The following is a 17,390-nucleotide window of genomic DNA, read 5'->3' as shown; positions in this document are numbered from 1 at the left end:
GTCAAGAGATCATATAATCATAGAACAGTTTGGGTTGGAAGGGACCCTCAGAGGACATCTAGTCCAACCTCCCTGCAATGAGCAGGAACATTTTCAGCTAGATCAGGTTGCCCAGAACCACATCCAGTCTGAATGTGTCCAGGGATGGTGCATCCACCACCTCTGTGGGCAACCTGCACCAATGTTTCATCACACTCGTAAAAAATTTTCTCACCTCTAGCCTGAATCTCCCCTCTTTTGGTTTAAAACTACTACACCTCATCCTATCACAACAGGCCCTGCTAAAAAGTCTTTCCCCATATTTCTTATAGGCCCCTTTCAAGTAATGAAAGGCTGCAATAAAGATGTGAATGGGCATCCCAATTACTCACACCAGGAAGATGTTGCAACTTCAACCCTGAGGGGCCAGGATGCAATAACCCCACTCAGATACGTTTCTCAAACTTCCTGTTATGTGTTCTTCCACCTACATCTCCCTTCCTGGGTGTTGTTGAGTGTAAGTTGTACCACACACACCCACAGACTGAGTGGGACAGTTTCAGAGGTAATGTCTAAGCAATAGCCTGGTAGGTTGCTGAAAATACAGCAAACTCAGACCCAGCGTGTATTTCTTATTGAGGGGGTAAGAGGAGGGTTTTGTTTACAACAGCCCCTGCTCCCGATAGATGTATCTTATTTTTGACTTAAGTGGTAATGAATATGACTTGGTGCAGAGCACTGCTATGGTTTTGATAATTTCTGTGGTTGAAAGATCAGCTGAAGGATATAAAAGGCAGTGGCTTCAATGACTAGACAGAAATAATGGAAAGTTTTTGTCTTCAAAGAGTTTGCCAGTATGTGTCAATATTTTCTTTTTAATAAATTGTAGAGGAAAGCCAAATCTAATGGACATGGGATCCCTGATGATCAAACCAGTGCAACGGGTGATGAAATACCCCTTGTTACTCTGTGAACTCTTGAATGCTACTCCTGCTTCTCACCCTGACCACAAGGCGCTACAAGATGCCCTTTCTACTATGAGAAACATAAATGTGAACATTAATGAACTTAAAAGGAGGAAAGACTTGGGTAAGAAAAAGGAACATCAAGTTCTTCTGTCTATGTAGGTTTGGGCTGGCAATTATGAGAGAGGTTTCAGCTCCAGTCATATCACTACAACAGTTTTGGCTGGTGCCACCCAACTTGTGTAGTAGGCTGGGTTTCAAGAATGTAACAGATGCCTTAATGTTACTTGTCCTTAGCCAGCTATGTTATCTGACTGGTAACTTCAGAAGCATGAAAACGATTAAACAATTCATGTTATATCCATGTTCATTGTCCAGAATACAATTGCAAACACTGGTAATAATTAAGATACAGTAATAGCAATGTCTTACAGATTTGGCATGTCGAAGCCCTAACTTCACTCTTCCCAAGGCTAGCCTTGATAACAGGGTTTTCATCATCTCAAGCGTTTTCACACAAGATTACAGCAAGTGACATCAAAGTGTCTGCTCTCAAATGGTTTCATATTTGTGTGCCTATCTCTGTGAAAAGACCTGTGAATACAGATTATTAGTGTCATGAAATTCTCTATCTGCAGTGCTGAAGTATAAGAGGAATGATGATGATGAAACCCTTAAAGAAAAGTTTTCCCGACTGAATATCCACTCTATTAGCAAGAAATCCAAGAGGGTCACCAGCCACCTAAAAATACTGACGGGGGGAGAACCTCAGGTACTCATCCAACTGCAGATTTGCATTGACAGCTTCAGTTCTGCTTTTGCATTGGGCTTTTTTTAAAAACATGTCAGAAATGGTGTTTGTGGTGTTGCTTTGCTTTTTCTGCATCATTTATAAAGTCATTTTCTGGTTGTCACAGAAGACAGGAAAGATCTTTGTGACTGAAATAGAAAATAATGTAATGTGTTCTCCACCTTTTCTTTTTTATCTCAGAGTTTCTCAGACTTCTGATCTTCAGCAGAGAGGAAGTGACTGGTAGTTTTGTGAAGCTCAGCCTGAGATCAGTGCTTTGCAGGATAGACTGGCGATAGTTAGTGTTGGTGCTGAGACTGCATTCAGTCCACCTTGCTCTACATTGTAACATTCAGGTTCTGGACCCACCAAAGAAGAGGAGCAATACTTCTGATTAGGAAAGGCCCTGGGGTTTGCCTCTCTGTGTGTAAGGACATGCAGCCGCCAAAAAATATCAAAGGCAAAGAACTCTGTGATAAGCCTAATGGGTGCTGGTTGCCGAAAGTAAAACGCTCCTTCATAATTTCGAGGTTGTAATTCAAAACCGAGCAGGATAAACATTTTCAGGAAAGCTTAAATCTAAGTCGCAAAGAAAATCAATTACAACTGACCTTGAAAATGATATCCAGTGCACTTCACTGCATGGGATGGATGATTATACAAGGTCACTTGCCTTTCTAGATGTGACTTTACAAGAAGTGCTGTTTTTTCCTGTTTTGGTTTCTGTCAGTTTTCCCCCTTTCTCTGATGCAAACTACCCACATACATATTTTCTGTTCATTTATTTGTACAGTGGGAATTTTTGTATTCAGAATGGGACATGAGCAAGGCTACAAAATCAGAGAAAAACAGGGAATTAAATTTGGTTAAGAGGAGGTGTGATCTTTCTTTTCTTTTCTTTCTTTCTTTCTTTCTCTTTCTTTCTTTCTTTCTTTCTTTCTTTCTTTCTTTCTTTCTTTCTTTCTTTCTTTCTTTCTTTCTTTCTTTCTTTCTTTCTTTCTTTCTTTCTTTCTTTCTTTCTTTCTTTCTTTCTTTCTTTCTTTCTTTCTTTCTTTCTTTCTTTCTTTCTTTCTTTCTCATGAGATGTTTCTGTTTTATGTTTTGGGTTTTGTTTTGTTTTGTTTTTAATTAAGCTTAAAACATTTGAGAATAATTTGTGAATCAGGGTACATCTGTTAAATATTCAGCCCTCTGTCCTGCTTAATTAGACTGAGAAAGTTCCCAATTCACATCTCTGAAACAAGCTGTGACCCTTACAGCAACACCACTGAAAACAAGACTTGAGATTTCTCAAATTCCCCAAATAAAAGGTAGGCAGAAAGAAAAGTATTTTCAGGGTTTTTTCAGCTAGTGTAAAAAGGTAGTACAAGCCCATTTCCAGCTGCTGAGGTTTCATTTCTCTAGAGGTAACAGCTCCATCTACAGCGTGCCAGGGGGAAATCTCCCCATCACCCACACATAAGCACCCAGAGAAGCAATGCCATGACATAAAAATATCTGAAACAATTTTCACCATTCTTTCCTCAAATTGAGTAATAACATGCAGAAAATGAGGAGTTTTATTAGTAAATATAAGTGTGCTTTTAGTAAAGCAACTCCCTGCTTCCACAAGGATTAAAAATAAAACTCTCAGTCATGTTGCCCTGTGCCTTTGGCTTTTCTTGGATTAAAACTGGAGCTTGGAAGAATTAGGGGCCGATCATTCTGTTTTCAAAGGGAGGAGTTCAGGGAGAGTTTGGGTTTTTTCCAGTAGTGCTCTGGATGTTTCTTTCATTAGCCAGACTCTTTTGGCCTGCCAAAATAGCAATGCAAATATCTATTTTAGGTGAAAGATCAAACTTTTAATAAGGAAGAAAAGTTGTTTCGAAGTTTAGAGAAGACCGTGAAACTGTGTGTGAAGAACATTGCACTCTTCTCACAACACCTACAGGTAGGTACAGGCCTTTTTGAAATCTGTGGCCACAAGCCATGTCCATGACCAGTTTAACACTGGTTAGGCACCACCAAATTACAAGCAGGCATACCTACAACACAAAGTTGAATAAATGAGCTGTGCTGCTGCTGCATTACTGAGCCTGTGGCAAAGAAGTTTTGAAGCCCACACTTCTCCATTCTTCCTCTTAGAAAAGCAGGCTCTATAGAGACGCATGGGTACAGCACAGAAAAGAAGGTGCTGTCTGGTGGCACAGTTATGGCTTTCAATCATTGTGAAGCTGTCATATGGGTCATATACATCTGCTGCAGTGGTGCACCAACTGCTTCTCATTAAAAATGGAAGAACTGAGATGCAGGACATGAATTAAAATGTCCTGAAATACATGTTTCAGCTGTGAGGACTCCTTTTATCCTGTTGCTAGGTTGTGTTGAGGACTAGCATTAGATCTACAGAATGCTCAAGCCCAGTAAAAGTCTTTGCTTTTATCCTCTCCAAGAATGTGGGTTGGCTTCTAATTTAGCAACACTTCCCCTCTCATGGACAACTTACCAACTCTGTAGATGGCATGAGGCCTTTCAAAGTGAAGTGTGCCCAAACTGGACATGCAGGTTGCTTAAGAGGTAGGTAAGATCAATAGCCAGCTGCCAGAGCTTATAGCACAAGCATGTTGTTTTGGTTCAGCAAACAGGGAAAGGCCAGTGAGGTTAGCCAACAAAGGTTGTTGCCTTAATAGTTCCTTATTCAAACAGATGTGTACTTCATTAAGATTAAAATTCAGAGTAAGTGAAGTAAATACACCACTGTAGTCCTACTTAGTCCTCCAAAAGAGGCCTTTCAGGGTGCATGGTCTTGACCTGGCTTCTCTCTGAGAAGTAGCCAAATTCCAGTGGGACATTTATGAGGTTGGGGCATATTTTTTCCAGTTGAACATTAACTACTTGATTCTTTAATAGTTTACATGAAAATAGACAAAACACAGGAAAATGTTATCACAGTAAACAATTCCACAATGGCTGGAGACTGTACAGCAACCTCATGGGTGCCAGAGATGGAAAATATTTCTGATTCCATCAGTATTATTGCAGCATTTGCATGACTGAATGCAGTATATTGAAACGGATCATAACAGTTTCATCTTTCTACCACCTTTTTGGTTAGGATTCTATACATCTGGCTGCACAGAATATAGCTGGTCTTCAGGAAATCTTGCAAGACAAAGATGATGAAGTCAACAACTGTTTGAAAACAAGGAACAACAGTACAAATCTCTGCAAAGACCTGGTAAGTTTATGCAATGTCCAGCATTACACAGCTATCTGTGTGTGTGAGAAAACAGGTGGTCTATGTAAGGAAGACTAGTACAGAAAAGAGGAAAAAACCTTAGGAATCCTTTGGAAAAGATGAGTGATCTTTTTGGCTGGGTTTCTGTAAGAAATAAGATAAAATTCAGTGCACTGGGTTTTCCCTTGAAGAAAACTTATCAAGCTAAATTCCTGAGTTTATATGAAAATCTTTATGCTAAATTTGCATGTTTCACTTGAGCTTCAGACAAGAGCAGCAGATCTTTAATTTGCTACTTTTGTTACCAACATTTGTAGTTTTAGATTGACTTTTGACTTTTGTGATCTTTGTTGTGCTGATGAACATGCTTCTGAAATCAGAGATCTGTGCAAATCTCAGCTTTATTACATTTTCAAGTAAGTTACTATTCTTCATGTAGGAAAACCATGAAAATTCTGAATATAGCCCGTAAGAATTACATAGCAATTAAAAAAAAAAAAAAAAGTAATAATTTTTCCACTAGTGACTGCTTTCAGGATCCAAATGAGCTCTAATGCCTGGCTGTACTAGGATAGAATCATAGAATAGTTAGGGCTGGAAAGGACCTTAAGGTCATCAAGTTCCAACTCCCCTGCCATGGCCAGGGACACCTCACACTAATCCATGTCACCCAAGGCTCTCTCCAACCTGTCCTTGAACACCACCAGGGATGGAGCATTCACAACTTCCCTGGGCAACCCATTCCAGTGCCTCACCACCCTTACAGTAAAGAATTTCTTCCTTATATCCAATCTAAACTTCCCCTGTTTAAGTTTTAACCTGTTATCCCTTGTCCTATCACTACAATCCTTAAGGAAGAGTCCCTCCCCATCACCCTTATAGCCCCCCTTCAGATACTGGAAGGCTGCTATGAGGTCTCCACACAGCCTTCTCTTCTCCAGGCTGAACAGCCCCAACTTCCTCAGCCTGTCTTCATAAGGGAGGTGCTCCAGTCCCCTGATCATCCTCGCAGCCCTCCTCTGGACTTGTTCCAACAGTTCCATCTCCTTTTTGTGTTGAGGACACCAGAACTGCACACAATGCTCCAGGTGAGGTCTCACAAGAGCAGAGTAGAGGGGCAGGATCACCTCCTTCGACCTGCTGGTCACACTCTTTTTGATGCAGCCCAGGATACGGTTGGCTTTCTGGGCTGCAAGCGCACACTGAAGCCGGCTCATGTTCATTTTGTCATCGACCAGCACCCCCAAGTCCTTCTCTGCAGGGCCGCTCTGAATCTCTTCTCTGCCCAACCTGTAGCTGTGCCTGGGATTGTTCCGACCCAGGTGTAGGACCTTGTCCTTATCATGGTTAAACTTCATAAGGCTGGCATCTGCCCACCTCACAAGCGTGTCAAGGTCCCTCTGGATGGCATCCCTTCCCTCCAGCTTATCAACTGAACCACACAGCTTGGTGTCATCGGCAAACTTGCTGAGGGCGCACTCAATCCCACTGTCCATGTCAGCAACAAAGATGTTGAACAAGACTAGTCCCAACACTGATCCCTGAGGTTACTGGTCTCCAGCCGGACATCGAGCCATTGACCACAACTCTTTGCGTGCTGCCATCCAGACAGTTCTTTATCCACCGAGTGGTCCATCCACCAAATTGATGTCTCTCCAATTTAGAGACAAGGATGTCGCGCGAGGCAGTGTCAAATGCTTTGCACAAGCCCAGGTAGATGATGTCAACTGCTCTGTCCCTGTCCATCAGTTCCGTAGCCCCATCATAGAAGGCCACCAAATTGGTCAGGCAGGATTTCCCCTTAGTGAAGCCATGCTGGCTGTCACCAAGCACCTTGTTTTTCATGTGCCTTAGCATGCCATCCAGGAGAATCTGCTCCAAGATTTTGCCAGGCACAGAGGTGAGACTGACTGGTCTGTAGTTCCCTGGGTCATCCATTTTCCCCTGCTTGAAAATGGGGGTTATATTTCTCTTTTTCCAGTTGTCGGGAACTTCACCTGACTGCCATGAGTTTTCCTCACAATCGAGGAACCTCCTGGTGCTGGGCCGTACCGTTGTTCCAACAGATGTCAGGGTGGTTGAAGTCCCCTAAAATGTCTCTTCAATATGGGGCGGCTGCTCAAGCTGGAAAAATTCAGAGATTAAAGGTTTTCTTACACTTTCCTAGTTTTTTTTCAGAGTAAAATGTAGCCATCCAGTCCCTTCCAAAATACTGGAAACAGAGTCTGCCAAGAAAGTAAAGGATCTTTGACAGGCCACATCCTCCCAGATAATGACAGGGAAGTAAGATGTATTTCCTTTCCTTTGAAGTTTTCACATTTGAAAAGAATCTCAAAAAATAATCACAACAATCAGAAATATATTTTCAATGTCTTTACAATGAATGAGTGCATAAAGTGCAGAATAGTACCCCTCTATCATTGCAGTGGTGAGTGTGTCCAGTATGGATGCTGCCCCCATATTCAGAAACATCAAAGAAAAGCAGAGGTAACTCCATGTGCTATTAACCATGTTAATTTCTACTTGTTATCTATTCATTTCTGTGTCTTAAGTTTATAAGATCACAAAGATTCTTTATGCTATGCATAAGGGTTTTTTTAAAAGAAGTTTTGTCCTGACATTACCCAATGAGTAGATGTTCTCACTGAATAACCCATAGTGTTCTTCACATGTTTTCCTGAAAGGCTGTTATCAATGGAGATCTCAGCAGTGAGCTTAGGTTATTATTCTTTTTTCCGTTTGTGCATTTGTCAATAATGAATACCTTCCTCTCTCATTGTATTTTAGTGAAAATTTTAGGACAGAAATCCACAATAGCCTCTTCTCTTCCAGAAATCAGCAGTGTGGAAAAACAGTTTTCTTAATGCATCAATCAAAAATTTGCTAAACACAGCCCAGTTTTTCAGGTGGAAATAAAGGGACTTTCTAGTCAGTATACATCATCTTGGCCTTGGCAGAGCAATTGTGGTGCCAAAATGGATCTGTCCTCAACAGTGCTGTGTTATGGAAGGTAGAGGGACAGATGCTCTTTTATTCTCACATTCAACCCAACGGCTTAATTCACATAGAATGTGGAAGAGCTTTAATATGATGATGAGTTTTACTCACTACAAGCCTGTGCTGTATTTGAACAAGTGACTTACAAAAATAAATTTTATTTCATGCAATATTAATCCCTTGAGACAATTAGAGGCTAATGGAAAAGTCTGAGACTTCGTTTTTTTACCAGGTGTCTAATTTTGTTGATTACCAGAGATAAACCCAACAAGCATAACATAATTTAATCAAATCAACTGATTGTTTGTGTTTGCTTAAACAGGAATTGAGTTACAGCTGTCTCCAGGAAAAAAAAAAAGAAAGCTGCTACATGACTGCCATTTAACAAGACTCCATTGCCTCTAGACTATACACTGGCATGGGCCTTCCAGTTATGTAAATCCCACTTTCATTGCACCACTTCACTTATACTTGCCCAGTTTTTCCTCAGTGGGAACACAATGAGGGCTACACCACAGGCTGCATGCTCCAAGGGACCACTACTATTACTAGACATTTTAAGCTACAAAACTGTTACCTCTCCTTTGCAGTGTTATGAAGAAGATTCCAAGTCATGATAGATGATGCTTGAAGCTGCCTCTAACAGCAATGCTTTGTGAAGAGTAATTAACAGGTTGCTTGATAGGCTACCATTGGGCTTAACCTTTACTGCGCCTGAAGGAGTGTATGAATAAAGTAGTAAGTAGGTGTGTTTTTTACCTTTCCAGATGGCTCAGCTGGACAAGCTTGTTTTGACTCCTCTCTCAACACTGCGAGCCTTGTTTTCAGGCCCACAGAAGCTCATCCAAAAGCGCTATGACAAGTTGTTGGACTATAACAGCTACCTTCAGAGGTCAACAGGAGAAGAGCTGGACCTGGCAAAGAAAGACTATGAAGCTCTAAATGCACAGCTAGTGGAAGAACTTCAGGTATTTAACAGAGCAGCCAAAAAAATTGTGCTGAACTGCCTGCATTGCTTCGTCACCCTCCTCAGGAATATTATGTCTGCAGCACTTCAATCAAATTCTGCTGTGGTGGTGCCTGTTCCAGTAAGTACCTTAGAAACAGGTGTAGCTCTGACTTTGTCTTTATTCTTTCTGTATGATTTGGCTAGAGTTATGTAGGACACATGCCTACAAACTACACTGATTTTGTTTGTTCTGCTGAGTATAACCTTGAGGTTTTTTTTCCCCTTGCAAGCTCAGTAGAGGTTAAGTTCTGAGCTTAAGTTTTGTCAGGCCCGGACTTTTGAATGCGAATGATCTAAATGCAGCTGTTGCAGTGATAGTAATGACAAGAACATTACAGTAAGGCAAAAAAGGAGGCAGAGGCTAGCAGTTTAGTCTTTGATTCTTAGCATCTACCCTGAGTAGCCCAGAAAACACAGGAAGAGAAATTCTAAGAAGGGACATGCACATTCCTGGTGCTGCTAGACCTGCAGAGTCACAGATGACTGCAAAAGCCAAACAAGTTAGCAGATCTGATTAAATAATTTCTACGAAAAGCAAGTTGCTTTTAAACCCAATGTACTGCAGAAATCTCTAGGCAGTAAGGAATAGCTTTGTCTATGCTGACATTTTTAAAAAGTTCAAATCATTTCACTTATGTAGCCAAAGGTATTAAGGATGTCTGTACGAGCTACGCAGAAGGGCAGTAGTTGTTCTTCCAGCCCACACTACTCTTTCTCAGCACTGTCATAGAATCATAGAATCAGCTAAGTTGGAAAAGACCTTGAAGATCATCAGGACAATCTCCTAAAGAATGACATTGAGAAATTATTGTTAATTTCTGTGAAAGTCATACAGTGTTTCAGTTTTGTTGTACTTTTGCCTGAAAGACTTGAACCCCTGGGGAAATGCAGCTGCAACAATGCCTTCTGCACATCCATATCCACTTACCTGAACCAGAGCAAGACTCTATATAGGAAACACATTGTAGTGAGGCAGTTCTGGAGTATTCCTTTCCATCAGCCTTGAACACAGCACATTAGAGCCAGGAGCAGCTGAAAAATTAAGCAAGGAAGGTCATGATCAAAACATAGAGCTGCACTGTTTAATGGGAAAATGAAGGCTTTTCCTGCATGAAGAAATTGCGTCCCTGTAATTTGACTATTTCATGTTTTGAAAGCTGTTGTATTGAGCATTGTTTTCTGTGAGGCTCTGCCTACAAAATTACCTTATTTTTCTTTTTTTCTGTTTACATCAGCAAATACATTTATGGTTAGCAAAGACCGAAAGCACTTACACAGTGCCACAGACAGAGCTTCAGCTTTCCACACAATTTTTAACCTGGTGGCAGCTTCCAGTTGCACAAACACACAGCTGTGATGTAAGCTGCTCCAAGCCTTACAGCATATTGGCCACTCCTGAGAGCTGCTGAGATGCACATTTGCATCTGAAAGCAGGTGGCTCAGTAGCATAAGAGCAAGGCTGTTAATTTTCATTGCTGTTTAGAATATTTTTTAATGATTTAACTTAAATTAATATGTCTTTTAAATCCAATAATAACCTTTTTAATTTTCCATCTTGTACCTAGCACACCATGGTCTCTGCAGAAAATAGAAGTAACTTGTCAGATATCCTGGCTCCTAGGGTTCAGCCCATTAAACCAAATCTGCTCTCTCAAATCTCCTTACCATTTTTGTTTGTGAGATCTAACCCACCTTTGTGTTTGCAGCTGTCTTCCACAAGCATCTGTGAAGTGCAGCATCAATTGATGGAAGAGGTTCACAAGCTGAATTTTGTAAAAGAAAACAGCAGTGCCACTTTTATTGAGAGAAAATTGAGCTTGGAAAAAAAGAAAGTTGTCCCTTCTCCGGTGAGTACCATACATCCAAACTGCGCATGATGCATCCTCTTTTGGTCACTTTTGAAACAAATCCATCTTTATGTCACTTAGAGGTCTGGGCTTGATGATTTCACTGGGACTCTGAATCAGCTTGTTGTAATGAAGCTGTTCCATTGACCAGTAACTTCTGAAGATCTTTCACTCTGTTTTCATGTTACTACCTTGAAAACCCACTTGAAATTATCCCTGATTACCCTTAGGTCTTCAAGTACATGTTAAATCTAATGTTCTATGTGTAAACTTTGATTATTTCTTTTATTAAATACTCTTACAGTGCATCTTAGTCTTCTAATTCAGAACTTTTTTTTATCTCATCCTCAGCTGTGGTTATGTGTAGTGGTGTTTACACACATACGCACGCACATACACCTCCATAGCAGAAGGTTCAGAAATTCACCAGGAAATCTGTGTCCCCCTGGTTCCCAATCTTACCAGACACTTCCAGAGCTTTTAGGAGTCTAGTGTGCAGTAAAATAAAAACTCAAGTGCAGTTTGAGTTTTTGGGAGAAGCTGAGGAAGCGGTAGGATTCCTTTCATCATCAGTAAGGCATAGGTGCTTTTGCTGCCATGGTGCATTAAGATCACATTGATGTGCATCACTTCCCTCCCTACCCTCTAACCAAAACCTGAGTGAATATGCTACCAGCAGTTAATAGCACCTTGCCCTTATTTAGCGAGGCAATTTCACACAAAAAGTAGACAGTTTGGGTGCTACTGATTCTATTGTCTCGTGCCTTACCTTCAAGTTGTTATGTGACCTTAGCACACCTCAGCTGATTTTTACATTATGCTTTTTTTTGGTGATATTACATAGATATTTGATAGGTATATTTTATATATATTACAAGATCATTGCTACAGGAAAACAATGAAGCAAGTGACAGTTCGCATACAGAACACCAGCTTTTTGAGAGCACAGGGCAGACTAAGAGGTCTTTAATTAGTGCAATTCCTATGTTTCTTTAAAATCTGCCCCTTATTGCTCACCTATTAATATAGCAGTTTCACGGGTCATTGCTACATATGCAAAGGAGACTTGGTTACATATAGCTGTGTAAGTAACTCCTTGATTTGTATTTAAAAATGTAGGGTCAGTTGCTGCATGCAACATACATACACTGGTTTTTGTGCACCTGTATTACTCTAGAAATGGCCTCAGCATTGTTTCCAGTGAATAACTTTCTTTGATTTTAAGCTCGAATCCCCGCGTCAAACAGAAGGCCACAGGTCCATGCTGCTGTCTACATACAGCACAGAAGTGCTATACCAAGCTAAGCGCAAGTGCAATGCCACACAGGAATTTGATATTGATTTACATGAAGGAGAACTGGTGGCTGTTGTAGAGCAAAAGGACCCTCTTGGAAGTATGAGCAGATGGCTTGTTGACACAGGAAGTAAGTTCTTTGCACAAACATCCCAATAACAGCTTCCCTTTGGGATATTGATTTCTTTTCATTCTGGCCCCATCTGCTTGCCTCTGTCACACTGACAGCTGCATAAAATGGTTGGTTTTGAAATGCTTTTAGCAGTATTTTGCTGTTAGCTTATTTTCTCTCTTTTCATTCTGGTGTCTAGTTCTTAAAGGGTATGTGTATTCCTCCTTCCTGAGGCCTTACAATCCAGCCAAAGTGCAGAAGGACATGGCAGAAACCAGCTTCGGTGATGATGATTTTGATATCAGCCTCTTTGTCTCTTCACGGCATTCTACTGACAGCAGCACAAGAAGTCCAGGGCACGAGAAAAGTGCCAGCACCTCATCTCTTCAATTCTGCAAAAATCCCACAATTAATGGCACAGGGACTGATGCTTTCCAGGATACAGATGATCAGCATGTATGTATGGTACACACTGTGCCTGTCTTCTTGTTCCTATTTCAAATCTAGAACAATAATTTAAATGTTTTCCTTTTACACCAGAAAAACTGGCACTAATCTGTTAGTATGACGTGAGAATTAATTATCTTCTGTTCTTTGCCTTTCTTAAATAGCTACAGGGTAGGAAAAGATAATCAGTTAAACTGTGAATCGCAGTCCTTGCTTACAGAATAAACACCCCACCTCATGTCCAACACCTCAAGGTTCTCCTATGGAGCAGGTACCTGCAAAATAGCTCAGCTGGGGGGATTTTTTTCACTTACTATTGACAAGAAAGCTGTGGAAATGCTGATCAGCAAGGCACAGAAGTTATAGACAGGTGCCACATTTGAGTACAGGAGCTTTAGGAAAGGTGTGTCACCCTGACAAAACCTTGCTGGAAAATTCTCCATCCAGTTCCAAGGCTGCTTGGTGTGACAGAAACAGGCACCTGGTATGAGCTGACAAGCTTACTAGTGTAGTAATGTGACAAGATCTCAGAGCTTGGTTTGTTCCTCCCTATGCAGAATTCCTCAGATCCTTCAATTTTACTTTTGATTTTGGCCCTGTTCATTGTAGTGTGTCTAGCAACTGCAGACCACATAGTTCTGTGCTGGTTTGTGTACATTATTACGCATTTTCTGCATATAGAATTCATCCTAATACACAATGACAAAGTAAGATGTGGCTACATTTCTGAATTCAGATTTTGGTTTTTGTGGCTTTCCTTTTCAGACCTTCTGTGCTGTTTATGCATTTCAAGCAAGAAATGATCAGGAACTCAGTCTTCAAGAGTACCAGAAGGTTAGGATTCTTCAGTTTTCTGACCTGAGTGGCAATAAAGAATGGTGGCTAGCAGAAGCAAAAGGTCAAAAAGGGTACGTACCATCTAATTATCTTGGGAAGATGACATATGCTTAGGAACAGAAAGGCCCATTGAGCCAGTTTTCCTGAAGTAGGCAGAATAATCATCTATCATGGTTTGCAGCAAGCAAGACAAACTCACAAATGATTGACAGAAGCCATAGTATCTGGTACAGCACACAGGTGATATTGAGAACCTCCATCCTCTAAAAGCCATCACCTTGTCAAGACCTGAGGGAGGAAACACTTCACAGGAAGACTGATTCTGATTAACATCCCGAAGAAGTTGCTTTTCTATTACCCCATAATTTTCTCTTTTGTCAAAGCATCCTACGTCAAGAGTAAACCTGCAAGTACAAATCACAGCTAAAATTATGTTTTCCTTCCATGATATTAGCAAATAATATTCAAGATGAAGAGAATTAACCTTGAAAAAGGACGAATTCAGACTTCAGGGATGCTGTAGTTCTGCCTGAATTGTTCCTGAACCACTATATCAATGAATGCAGACACTTCTTAAATTTCATGCTTTTTGATTGTCTGTTTTTATCCTCAGCCACTTTTGTAATGAACTTTTTTTCCAGTGGAAATTATTGGAGTGGGAAAAGAAAATGGGTTTTATTTTTGTATGAAACATTGCAACTTAAAACATATGAGATGCGGTGTACCAGTGGCTGGTCCCAGGGCAGAAAGTATATTTAGTTAAATATGGGAATGAGGGCAGGGAAAGAGGGGGCAAAAGAAACAGGTACTGTGAAACAAAATTTACAGGTTTTGAAAGAATTACACTACTTCATATGGTAGGAAGCAGTTTGCAACAATATGGAAGTGCCTCAGGTTTGAAATTCCACGTATGTCTCCACACTAACTGCTTCATAGCAAGTAGTGAATTGAAACATGTGTTATCAGTCTTGGGAAATTTATTAAGATTACAAAAAAAAAAGTCAAGCAATGCCTTTCAATGAATATATACTGCCTATCTGATTCCTTAGGTCAGATACAGGGATCATAATGTCTAGTGAATAAGGTAGGGCTTAAGATTCATCGAAAGTTCTCTGCCAGAAAAATAAGAAAATCATTATTCCCAAAGTGTCTGACATTAGATTGAACAGTGAAGACTGTGTCCATGAGCTGATTCGCTGTTTACAGAATTCAGAATCAAAAGCCCTGTATTTTGCTAGAGTATCTTCAAAATGGTCAAGGCTGTTTTAACAAATTAATATAGTTCACATTGCATCCTCAATGAGCATAGAAAACGAAAAATCCCAAGGAAGGATCCGGATGTCAAGTTCATTAGGTTCACCAACTACAGCAATCCTTGGGTCAGGCCGGTGCCCTATGCTTGAATTAGACTGAATAGTGATATAACAACAACTAGTCACAGAACAACATCTCAGTGCTGTTACCATCGATAACTGAGTGTTCGTCACAGTTTATTTCAGTACAGAAGTGCCTAGGTCCTCTTGTGCTAAGTAAGGACCTTCTTGTGCTAAGCATTGCAAAAAGGAAACAAAAAAAGTTGACTATGCCTGCAGCGGATAGTGTGATTGAAGGTGAACTCCTGTCAGGTATTTTCTATATTGCTGCATAATTGCTTATTACTGACTTCTAAAATTAAGGAGGAAGAGGGGTGTGTGGTTGCTGATCAAGGGTGTTGTTCTAAATTGTTCTAAAACCTTTGTGTAAATTTCTACTTCTTGTAGTTGAAGTGTGGGGCATGAGGATGAAATGATTCAAAAACCTTACTTAGATGTGATGTGAAATAACGTGTCAGCAAAGAAAGGACAACAAAAGCTAGGGCAGTCAATGCAAACAATAGCTTTTGTTACATTAATGAACCCGGTTTCATTTTCTTTAGTGTCCCAAATTTTCATATTATTTTCCAAAGAATGTAAAGAAAGTCCTCAGCCTTGCTCAGAAGGTGAATGCAGTGGACCACAGAGATGAAAACCTGAAATTTGTGCTGGATTAAATCATATGATAGAGAAACCTTTTGTGTTCTCTGAGATGGACATCCAGAAACTGGTTTGTGAAACTCTGAACTATTGCAATCCAATGAGCAGTGACAATGGCGAATGCATTATTTTGCCTAATTGTACATCTCTTAATGCACTTAAATCTTGCTATTTCCGTAGCAAACAAAAAGGTTCTAATTCATTTTATTAATGGTGTATCTTTTTTTTAAGGAGAACTTTTCCTTTATTTAGATGAAGAAAATAAAACTTTGGAAAGGGAGCATCAGCTTGGAAGAGTTAACTGAAAGTCTCTCCCTTCCCAAGCTTGCACTATTTTGGCTTTTGTATTTTAAGATTACAGGGAGGATGCACACAAGAAACTTCAGTATGTCTTACAATTTAGAATATTTTGTTTGGAGATTATATATACTTTGCAATAGTTGAAACAGTTTAGAAATGACTGAATTGTACTTTATAGGCTTGATGCCATCATGTAAGCACAATGATGATGTTTTGTATTTCATACTGTGAAATTATTTAAGGGTAAGAGCTGGAAAAAAAGATTCATGAAGCCCTAAGCTCTGAGAACTGTTTGAGTCATAGGGAGAGCTCTGATTTTGAGTGTTAAGTATATTCCCTATGAAAAATCAGGCTCTGTGAAGGTGTCTCAAAGCATACTCAAATGCTGCTCTCCAAAAGGTATCCTGAAGTAACAAGGAATGAAGGATTAAATAAACTGGAGCTGGCCACCTATATTTCATTGAACTTTCGTGGGACTTGGGAACTCCCAGTAGGCCATATGAAACCCCAGTTTATGGTTAAGACCCATAATGATTTTTATATTGTGGAATAATTAATATGACTTTATTATAGCCTCAAAAGTTGGGATCCAGAAAAAGTACTTTATTGCATTCCCAGGAGGATTGATTTACTTCGTTTCAGAAATTCAGAGCTTTAGCTGTTATTGTTTGATATTACAGATATGCTGCAAACTTTTTGTTTAAAATGGATGAATGCAAATATCAGTTGCAAAAAATTAAGAGATGCTCTTTGAATCTAAAGCCTTCCTGTATTAAAGAGGCTTGCAACAATTCATGTTAGACTTGCTCAGACACATTTTTATCAAGTTAGTGCTTCAAATATAAGAAGCGAAGCTATGTTATGGGTTCCAGAAATTTGTAAGAATATGCAGTGGTTTTGCAGCTGTTTCTTTAATATAGTGAATGTTACAGTATTCTACAAGTTTTCTCCTTGCGATTAATGACAAAGCTAATTTATTTTGATTGAAGCAGGGACAGCCTGCAAGACCGATCTTGCATTTATTCAGATGTGTGTTTTACTTATTGGAATTGTTGTGACAAGAAGAATGTGCAAGTACTTCCAAGATTAGGTCCACTCAAACTGAAGTGTTTCTCCATTCAGGGAATATTTTTAAGTGTTGCCATTGATAACCTAGAATCCAGAAAATGTCCAAGCTGATGAACAGCAGTGTCTCTGGCTCTGACCTCTGCCACCTGCGTGCTTCACTATCTTCCCTCTGCTTGGATGGTGCTTGTGAACTTTCAGTAAGGATTCACTTTTTCAAAGCAGAAACAGATTGAAGAGTTATTCCTTGACTTTTCATCTTAAGAAGCTTCACTGAGAAATTATGTCTTTCAGGCACTAAAGCACACTTTTGCTGTCATTTTAAGATAGCTTGTAAAAAGGTGGATAAATGAAGCAAACCTAACACCAGCAATAGGAAACACAGCCATGACAATTCTTTTGTCTGTAGATCTACTACTGATAATTCCTCTAGCAATATTGTTCATTCAAACCTAGTGGGTGGAAAAGAAAATCTTCTTTTAAATTATTATAATAATAATAAAAATCTATTTTTACAAA

At 39.9% G+C, this 17,390-nt stretch overlaps 1 protein-coding gene across 1 annotated transcript in view; it reads left to right on the top strand.

Annotated features, from left to right (window-relative positions):
• Nucleotides 1-17,390, top strand: part of ARHGEF38 (Rho guanine nucleotide exchange factor 38) — a 41,514-nt gene extending 24,124 nt beyond the window's left edge. Inside the window, exons 6-14 of the mRNA XM_065690840.1 lie at nucleotides 869-1,068; nucleotides 1,583-1,716; nucleotides 3,560-3,664; nucleotides 4,829-4,951; nucleotides 8,716-9,036; nucleotides 10,664-10,804; nucleotides 12,030-12,228; nucleotides 12,410-12,666; nucleotides 13,423-17,390. Coding sequence (XP_065546912.1) covers nucleotides 869-1,068; nucleotides 1,583-1,716; nucleotides 3,560-3,664; nucleotides 4,829-4,951; nucleotides 8,716-9,036; nucleotides 10,664-10,804; nucleotides 12,030-12,228; nucleotides 12,410-12,666; nucleotides 13,423-13,608 — 1,666 coding nt within the window. The 3' untranslated portion in view covers nucleotides 13,609-17,390. The remainder of the gene's footprint in view (nucleotides 1-868; nucleotides 1,069-1,582; nucleotides 1,717-3,559; nucleotides 3,665-4,828; nucleotides 4,952-8,715; nucleotides 9,037-10,663; nucleotides 10,805-12,029; nucleotides 12,229-12,409; nucleotides 12,667-13,422) is intronic.

The sequence above is a fragment of the Lathamus discolor genome, chromosome 1 (genome assembly GCF_037157495.1).
Source record: "Lathamus discolor isolate bLatDis1 chromosome 1, bLatDis1.hap1, whole genome shotgun sequence".
Lineage (NCBI taxonomy): Eukaryota > Metazoa > Chordata > Aves > Psittaciformes > Psittacidae > Lathamus > Lathamus discolor.
The sequence above is the reverse complement of the archived record's forward strand: the minus strand, read 5'-3'. Positions and strand labels throughout refer to the sequence as shown.